General features: G+C 32.9%; 1 protein-coding gene across 1 annotated transcript; it reads left to right on the top strand.

Moving 5' to 3' along the window:
• Nucleotides 1-3,635: 3,635 nt before the first annotated feature.
• On the top strand, nt 3,636-8,237 carry LOC7467068 (auxin response factor 9). Its single transcript, XM_024589458.2, has 14 exons — nt 3,636-4,163; nt 4,238-4,353; nt 4,515-4,610; nt 4,894-4,950; nt 5,072-5,224; nt 5,318-5,402; nt 5,562-5,652; nt 5,741-5,905; nt 6,035-6,148; nt 6,267-6,339; nt 6,428-6,581; nt 6,684-7,285; nt 7,386-7,573; nt 7,692-8,237. The coding sequence occupies exons 1-14, from the start codon at nt 4,094-4,096 to the stop codon at nt 7,828-7,830; spliced, it is 2,103 nt and encodes a 700-aa protein (XP_024445226.2). The 5' UTR covers nt 3,636-4,093; the 3' UTR covers nt 7,831-8,237.
• The last annotated feature ends 1,884 nt before the right edge of the window (nt 8,238-10,121 follow it).

The raw sequence follows: 10,121 nt of genomic DNA, 5'->3' as shown, positions 1-10,121 counted from the left end.
TAAAAAATTCTTAAAATCATCTCATTTTCAATCAATCACAATACTTGTCGAAAAAATAATAAGAGATAAATAGAACTCAATTATTATTATTATTATTATTTATTCAATAACATAGTGATTAACAAAAATAAGGATTCAATGACAATTCCGAAGAAAATATTTCTTTTTTTAAAAGGTACCTTTTGTTTTTCAATCTTCTAAATATATTAGATTGGTGAGTGAAGATATTTAGTTTATCATAACAAAAACATGCAAAATATAAAAAATTGTTCAAGAAAGCTAGAGAACATACAATTTTAAATCTATAAACATGCAAAAATAAAACTCAAGAGAAACATGCTTTCAATATAAATATAATAAAATAATACTATCATGCATACAATGCATATATTCAAACTTGCAATTGATATAAAATCAAAGTCCTAACATACATACTAATAATAAAAATAACTATACTTGAATTAAAACAAAGAAATATACTTAATTACTTGTTGAAGCACTTTAAAGTAATGAATATTTTATTATTGACAATGATGAGTCTTTTATTCTTAAGGTTTTATTACTCCTTACTTGTGCAATTAAGATGTTTATAATATACATCTCAAGATTCCAACAACACCACCTTGGTATAGATACACTTCTAAACAAGTTCTTTGAACCAAAAATTATGTAATTCAAGTATCTCTCAACAAGATGAAGCTAAGCTCTGGATTTAAATGGAAAACCAAAGCATAAAAAGAAAACAAAATACTAAAATACAAGGTAAGGAAGAGTGTATAAAAATATAAAAAACATTATTTTAAACTCTTCCTTCAACCCCCTATTCATAGTGAATTTTGAAAGATAAAATGTTAAAAAATTAATTCATAACCAATTCTCATTATTCAACATTTGATTAGCCACCATAAATCAAGAATTGCATAAAATGCTTCTTGAAGAGATTGTCAACATTCGTTAGTTGAACTTGACAAAACAATGGGCTGAAAGAAAAACCCGAACCTAGGCCCGACCTAAAGCCCGAGCACGAGCTAAAACACACATGTATGTGTGTGTTTAAGCTAAAGCCCCACTTTGCCTTGAGTGCTTTTTTGGCCTAATTTTAAGTTTTCAACTGCCCACTTTATAAGCACCATAAAAGTTTTTTTTTCTTTCCAATGTTGAATTGAGTTCTTTAGAGGGTTTGGAGTTTCACTAAAATATATCAATTAAGGGTTCCTTAAGATCAATTTCTCATTTACCCATAATTTGTTTAAATTAAGTTAATGTTTAATATTAAATAACATATAATAAAGATTAAATTCTAACAAAATATTAACCTTAAAAGTGAGTGGATCTTATTTTTAATTTGGTCTTATATATACCCATTAACCATGTTCTTTAGACAAATTTTCAACAATCTCCAAGATGAATGGAAATTGTCTCACCAATTTTAAAATGAATTGAAGATTTGTTAAGAGATATTGATTTGGTAGATCATTAAACTAGGATATGTAGCTTTTGGTTTTGAACCTTTCTTGGTGAGATACTATTGGATTTATTCCGGTAAATAGTGAACGAGATGTCCTGAATTATTCGGTTTTTTTTGTAAACCAATACAATAATACTCATGTATTTCTCTACCTAGAGATTTCATTTGGTTCTCACTGTTATGTTTATTTTAGCCCTGAACAACTTTTAGATTCACAAATGTTTTATAGAATTCAGCTTTTATTAAAATTTTTAAAGAAACGACTATATTTCTCACTCATATATATGATATTTCATTAAGCGTATCTTGGTATACTTCACTTGGTGTTCTAAGATATAGAATTTATTAAGAGCACAAGTTAACTAAGTATAGTTGCCATCATTACACTATTTCATCTTCTAAGACTTCAAGCTCATTCCACTCGATGAATTATACACAAGCTCTCTTAACAAATTCTTGGTAAACGAATCCATAATATTTTTTTGACTTTATATAGTCAATGAAAATAATTTATTTTGAGAGCAAGTGTTTAACGTTATTATATCTATGATGAGTATGTCTAGACTTACCATTATTCATACTACTTTGTGCCCTTTAAATTGTTGATTGACTATTGTAATGGACACAAATAGTTAGAACTGGTTTTTGCCAATATGGAATATCCTTTAAAAAATTTTAAAGTCATTCGACTTCCTCTCCAACTTTATTAAAAGTAATAAACTCTGATTCTATTGTGTATCTTACAGTACATGTTTGTTTAGAGGATTTCCATGACACAACTGCTCCACCAAGTGTGAAGACATATATACTAATGGATTTCAAGTTCTTAGTGTTAAGTATCCAATTGACATCACTATACCCTTCAAGTACCGCCAGGTAACCAATATAGTGTAGCTTATAGTCTAAGGTGCACCTTAGATATTTGAATTCTCTTTGTATTGCTTTCTAATGATCTATAAGTTGATTACTTGTAAATTTACTCAGTTTGCTAACCAAGTAAGTAATAAGGTTTTGTGTAGTTCATAACATACATCAAGTTCTTAATTATATAAGAATATTTTAATGGTTTATTCCCCCCTTTTATTTTTGGACAGACAAACACTTATATCCATTAGTGTTTTCACATTGCTATTGTTACTTTTAGAAAAATTATCGAGAACTTTCTCAACATAATGAAATTAGGACAATACTAATCCATCAAATGTTCTATAAATTTTTATTCCTAGTAGATTTGATCATAAAATCATTATTATCTAAAATAAACATACCGTCAACATAGAGACATATAATGACATAATTTTTATCCATGTTTTTAACATAAACATAACTTTTGTTTTTAAATAGAACAAGTGAGCATGCACATATTATATATGTTAAAAAAATTATTTTTAAGAAAAATAAAATAGAAAATAGAAAAGAATAATAATAATAATAATTATTATTATTATTATAAAATCTATTAATAATATATTTTTAAATGATCTAAAAAGGTGTTGCAAAAATCAATCCTTGAAATTTTCAAATTAATTAATAATATATATTTTAAAAGAACAAACAAGATGTTGAGTAATTTTATGGTGCTCATGAAATAAATAATGATATCCTATTAGTTATTCTTTATGGTCCACTCTTAATAAATAGAAAAATACAATTAGAATAAAGAAATACTAAGTGTAGATATTTTTATTATTTTTTATGGGTTATAAATTTTACATTATCTCTCCTCTTTATATTTATCTTTTTTTTGAGTTTCAAGAAATAACTAATTAAATATCATTAATAATTTAATGAACACCATAAAATTTTCCCAAATGTTGCAATACTCAATACTTAAATTTATTTTTTCATAAATTAAGGTCAATGTAGTTGGTTTATTTTGATGGTAATTAACAGTTTCCATGCTTGGAAAGCTTTTAAAGACAATTGTATAGCTTAAATTTTACAAAGTAATTTCACATGGGATCCTCGAATTGATAACAAAAAATTTCGTAAGAAAAAACTACCCGCCATCAGTTAACTAACGGCAAAATCATTTCTATTCTTTTCCGTCAATCTAACGGCATCCATCTAATCCTTCTCACAAGTTAAAACTCTTAACTAGGGTTAGTTGGGTTAACGTTACAAAACAAAACAAAAGCAGTCAGCAACAAATAGGAAATAGAGAACACAACAGAACAGAACAGTTAAAGCAACACAAAAGTCGCGTAATATAAGACGCGCGCAAAGCAGTTTTCATGTTGGAAACGGCGTTTTTATTGTCTGAAGAGAGAGAGAAAAAAGCTGCTTTCAGTGAGAGAAAACAGAGAGATTCCTGTTTTTCTTAAGCTATTAAGGAAGAAGAAGGTGGTTTTGTAACGGTTTAAAAGTGGGTTTTTTGCGTTACAGGTTCTTGGATCTCTCAAGTGTGAAATAAGTGAAAGGTTGGGGACTTTTTAACGGATTTTAAAGGGAAATAATTGTTGCAGTTATTGAGGGATTAAATTGTTGTGATTAAGTGTAGATAATGAGGGTTATTTAAGGTTTATAGAAAGAAGTTATACTTCGTGGGTTTGAATTTTTTTTTTGGAGGGTCTTTTTTTGGTTGACTAACTTTGGCTGCTGCTGCTGCTTGGTGGGTTTTAAAAAATGATGGCTATGAATAGAGGAATAGGAGGAGGAGGAGGAGGGGGCTCGTTATCGCAGGGGAATAGTGAAGGTAAAGTGTGAAATGACTCTTTTTTTTCATTTTCCGTTTGTTTCCCGGGAAATTTTTGAGATGTTTTTTTCCAGGTTGTGGAGGAGATGATCTGTATACGGAGTTATGGAAGGCATGTGCCGGTCCACTGGTGGATGTTCCCAAGCGAGGAGAAAGAGTGTTTTATTTTCCTCAAGGTCATATGGAACAGGTAAAGTTTGGGTTTTAAACTTTTTGTTGGTTGTTGAGCGAGTGATGGAGCGAATTAGTGTGGTTTAATTGGAAATTTTGAGTCTTCGATCGTTTCCATTTGTGGGTTTGTGCTATTTCTGGTTAAAGATTAAATTTTTTTCTACTTTTGGGTTTGTGTAGTTGGAGGCATCAACAAATCAGGAATTGAATCAGAGGGTTCCTTTGTTTAATCTGCCTTCGAAGATTCTCTGTCGTGTTATTCATACTCAGCTGCTGGTATTTTTCGCTCCCTGATCTTAGTTTCCTTTGCGTATATTCTATTTCCTTTTATTTTTATGCTTTGTTGTTGAGAAAGTAGATTATCGATCCATTTAATTGGGCTTTCATGAAAGTGATCATATTATTTAGCTGAACTCATTAGTTTAGATGCAAGGCATGTTTGACTTAGTTTTAGTCATATTGATTTGTGCATTTTCTTGGTGACTGATTGAAATACTAAATTTACTGGTCAAAACGGTTGATTTGAGAACTTCTTGTTGATTTCTTTCTATTTGTCCAGGCAGAACAAGATACAGATGAGGTTTATGCACAGATTACTTTAATTCCTGAATCAGATGTAAGAAGTGATTAGTTATCTTTCTAACTTCTAAACTTTTAGTGTTCAGGTTGCAGAGATGTTGACAATCATTTGTTTTGATTTAACTCTAATGGTTTTAAATTTCATTGAAACACTGTAGCAAATTGAACCTACGAGTCCTGATTCAAGTTCATCTGAGCCTCCAAGACCTACAGTTCACTCCTTCTGCAAGGTGTTAACTGCCTCTGATACGAGCACCCATGGTGGATTTTCTGTTCTTCGTAAACATGCCACTGAATGCCTTCCTCCGCTGGTAATATGTGTACGCCTGTGTGCTGTGCTAGTCTTGTTTTCTTCCTTTTGATCATATGTTGACTTCAGCTTTTTATATGTGGATGTTTTGAAGGATATGACCCAACCAACCCCAACTCAGGAATTGGTTGCCAAGGATCTACATGGTTATGAATGGCGATTTAAGCATATTTTCAGAGGTAAAGGATTTTTATGTGCTTTCCATCTGTATGTGTTATTCTTGAGTTTAGAGAGAAATTGATATCTCTCAATGGCTATGTCTTGGACTACTAGACTTACGGCACAAGTAATTGGTTGGTAAAAAACAAATCATCACTCACATATAATAAAATTAACAGGTCAGCCAAGGAGGCACTTGCTCACCACAGGGTGGAGTACATTTGTTACCTCCAAGAGATTAGTTGCTGGGGATTCATTTGTCTTCCTCAGGTATTTATTATGTTTTCAGATGTTGGTGTCTTGCCCTCCATAAAGTAAAACGGATGGAACTCTTATTTGTTTAACATTGGTTGTCCAGAGGGGAGAATGGGGAATTGCGTGTTGGGGTGAGGCGTGTTGCTTGCCAACAGAGCAGCATGCCATCATCTGTGATTTCCAGTCAGAGTATGCACCTTGGAGTTCTTGCAACAGCTTCTCATGCTGTTTCAACCCTAACTCTCTTTGTGGTATATTATAAGCCGAGGTATAATACGTCTTCACAAGAAACTGTGCAAGCTTTTTTTATCAAAGCATTCCTGACAATTATGTCAGATTGCTTTATCTTTTCTTTCTTTCAATAAAATATTTGTCTTTGTTTAATTTAAATTATCAGGACGAGCCAGTTCATCATAAGCCTGAACAAATATTTAGAGGCTGTTAGCAATAAGTTTGTAGTTGGGATGAGATTCAAGATGAGGTTTGAAGGTGAAGATTCTCCTGACAGAAGGTGGGAGAATTACAGCAAATGGTTGCTTTAAGCATTTCCTTTATAATGTTGCAGCTCTATTGCAAATGCTCTATGAAATTTTTAGTGACTTACAATTCTGAAATTATTGACTGTTAAGGTTTTCGGGCACGATTGTTGGGGTTGAAGATTTTTCTCCGCACTGGAATGATTCTAAATGGCGGTCGTTGAAAGTAACAACTTCTAACCTTGATATTTTACTCTTTATTTGATATTATAAGTGATGCATTTAATTAATCTGTTACTTTGTCTCGTTACCAGGTTCAATGGGATGAACCTGCTCCTATTCCAAGACCCGATAGGGTGTCACCATGGGAGATAGAACCCTGTGTGGCTTCCGTGCCAACAAATCTGTCTCAACCAGTTACACAAAAAAATAAAAGGCCCCGGCCTCCATTTGAAATTCCAGCTCTTGGTAAATAAGTGTTCTGTTTCCTCCTATCTTTTCAGCATTGAATAAGTTGGTCATTGCAATTTCTTACTGTTTTTGTTATTGGTTGCCCTCATAACGATATAGATTTATCTTCAACTGCATCAACTCGGAATTCTGGATTGACACAGTCCCATGATTTAACTCAACTGAGTGTTACTGGTGAAGGCAAAAGTTATGAAAATCACGTCATGTGGCATCAAAAACAGACTGATGTTAATGGCCATAGCAACTCTATGTCAAGGACTCAAACTGAAGGGGGCTGGTTAGCTTCTCCCCATGTTATTGTTTCTCAGCATCCGTTTCAGGATGCCATGGAGGATAGCAAAAGTGTTTCCCCGTGGCCTGTATTCTCAGGCTATTCAACTCCCCTCTCATCCAAGTCAAAGAATGACGCAATCCTTGACCCATCTGATAAGGGGAGGAAATCTGAGGTGCCTACTAGTTATCGATTATTTGGCATTGATCTTGTAAATCATTCCTCAAGTTCAACTCCTATTGAAGTGCCTGCACAGCTGATGAGTATATGTAGTGGTGCCACTGAAGGACATGTTCTAGGTGCCCTGTCTGCAGTTGATTCAGACCAAAAATCTGAAGTATCCAAGGAACAGAAACCAGAACAGTTACAGAAATCACCAAAAGAAATTCAGAGCAAGCAAAGTTCTACTTCCACTAGAAGTCGCACGAAGGTACTGAAAATAAGAATTTCTTGTTTAATTTAAAATTTTTTGCACTCTTCAGCAGGTTTCTGAAAAGAATTTTCTTGTGCGGTGTTGAATTTTCCTGTAGGTTCAAATGCAGGGGATTGCTGTTGGTCGGGCCGTGGACTTGACCATGCTTAAGGGGTACAGTCAGCTTATAGATGAGCTGGAGCAGTTATTTGACATTAAGGGACAGCTTCACCCTCGGGATAAGTGGGAAATCGTCTATACTGATGATGAAGGTGATATGATGCTTGTCGGTGACGATCCGTGGCCGTAAGTATAATGTAGTTTTGATGTTCACAATCTAGTAAAACTTGCATCAAAACTTCATAGACAATTCTTTTACCTGTTGCGTATTATGATACTCATTGGTTGGCTGTATTTGATGCAGTGAGTTCTGTAACATGGTGAGAAGAATCTACATATGCTCAAGTCAGGATGTGAAAAGGATGGGTCCAGGAAGCAAACTTCCCATGCTACCCATTAAAGGTGAAGGGACTGTATTAAGCTCAGATTCAGCAGAGAACTGAATCATTGAACTTCCCATTTCCCACATTTCTTATTCTCTCACTCTCTTTGTTTTTTTGTTTTTTTACCTTTGTTGTTGGTTATTTGTTTGCGGTTATAGTAGTTTTTGGGCTCCGGGGATGGTTTAAGTTGGAGAGACAGGAGGCACTGGCTGATTAACAGCTCGGTTTTTTAGAGCTAACTACCTAAGGAGACTCAAAAAAAGACATTGACTGGGTTCTAAGTAGTGGTGGAAGTTAAAACCGTAGGGCTAGAGTCTCTGCATTTTTTTTGGTATTTGCAGGTAGGGCTGGGGATGGGGTATATGTTTCTTGTGTCTGTAAATATCTTGCGGTCTGGAAATGTAATATTCGTCTTTACAGATTGGAAATTTTCACGCTTAAGTTTCTATGTTAGCTTTAGTCTATCAGATTATTTTGTCCGTGGATATTGGGCTGCATTACTGCATGTCGAGTTAGGTCTGAACAAATCCTTTTTCCCTTTGTTTTTGTTTTTGTATTTTTAAAGTGTGTTTTTTTGTTTTTTTTTTTAAATATTTTTTTTTAAAAAAAATTTTAAATAAAAAATATTTTAAAAATTAATCTCTAGTACACTACACTTTTATTCTTCTAAGAGGAGGTTAAATATTAAATTAAAAGTGTGTTTTAGGGAGAAATGGTGAATTGTCAACGTAATGATAGTAATCTAGAGCCTCTATCTTCGCCACAAATCTTACTGAGTGTATTTGCGCCTTTCAAATGGCATTCATGGCGTCTGTCTATCTTGTATTCAATTCGCTTTTGAGCTGTTGGCTGGTACGGTGAATGCCTTTTTTTAAAAAAGTAATTTGTTAAAAATAAAATTTTAAAAATAAAAAATAAAAAATAAAAAATATCGTTTTAATATATTTTCAAATATATTTTTTTCAAGATAAAGAATGCATATAAAAAAAACCGACATTTAGACAGAACTCAGAGCATGATCACCCACCACCATCCACTTTAAGACATGGGACCAAATGTTCTTTTTAATAGAATCAGCTAGACAACAAGAGGCACCGATTTTAGCATCAAAACACAAAGAACAGCAGCTGGGTTTTGGGACCTGTGTCTCTGGAGTCTAGCCCACAGCTCTAATCATATATAGCTTTCTCAGATCACCTGCAACTGCAAGCCAGGCAGCAGCCCAGCATTGCTATTAGATATGGCTTACTTGTTAGAAAGATATTTCGTGTGCGTGTCTTTTGTCATCCTCCATGGCAAAGAGAGAATAGCTGTCTGCCTGAACAAAATGACAGACATGAGAAAAGTCTGAAGAAGATTGCTGTAAGATGGGAACAAGAATCCCTTACCATCCCTCTCTCTTTTTGTGTACAGAGTCCATGGACACCAACACATGAGACCAAGAAGAGACAAAGTAAGAATATTTCAGAGAGGGATCCTTCTATGGATTTTTTTTTAAAAAGTTTTAATTGTCTGGTAAACTTTTAAAAAACGAAGAAAGGACAAGTGCTAATGCCCACTATCGAACATTTCATTTGTGTACAGTTAACCTAACATATCAAAATAGTTGGGGATAAGAATCTTTCTCAAGCACACATTTTGATTATTATAATGAAGTGCTCGCAAAAACTACTCTTTTTCTTCTTATGATGGCCTAAGCATGCCTTTTAAATTTGTAAAATTTTAACTCTTCAGAATTATTAATTAAATTAAATTTCAGATTAACAAAATAAATAATAAATCTCATAAAAAAATATTTTTTTTTGTTAGATTTTGATGGGGACAATAGCCTATATCGTGTATGGGTATAATTTCTATATATATATTTGTCCAATTTATACTAATTAAAATTTTAAAATTTCACTGTTTACCTTTATTTCTCATTGTTAATCAAAACTATATGAAATAATCAATTAAATAATCATAAAGTTTAATTGATATCGTGATTATGAACTGCGAGCTCATTTTTAATTTTATTATATTTATTATCAATAAAAAAATATAATTAATACCGTAAAAAACACACAAGTATTAAATTTTTTTTTGCTTTATTATTAATTATTTTTTTTAATGATAATTGGCAAATTTATCCGTATTTTTTTACCAGAAAGTACACGTTTTGTCACCCCCTTCTAATTTCTTCAGGAAGGGAAGTATATCCTGCCCCACCATGCCCACTTAAATCACAAATTTTACTGAAAAGATGTGTGGTAATAAGTGGTGTCGGCAGGCAGTTGTCAATTGTGGTCTATTTAGCATTTGATGACTCTGTTTAATAGTTGAGCATATGCAAGAACAGGAGATAGCTTGGA

This window comes from Populus trichocarpa, chromosome 1, assembly GCF_000002775.5.
Source record: "Populus trichocarpa isolate Nisqually-1 chromosome 1, P.trichocarpa_v4.1, whole genome shotgun sequence".
Taxonomy (NCBI): Eukaryota; Viridiplantae; Streptophyta; class Magnoliopsida; order Malpighiales; family Salicaceae; genus Populus; species Populus trichocarpa.
This window is presented reverse-complemented; position numbering and strand designations above follow the sequence as displayed.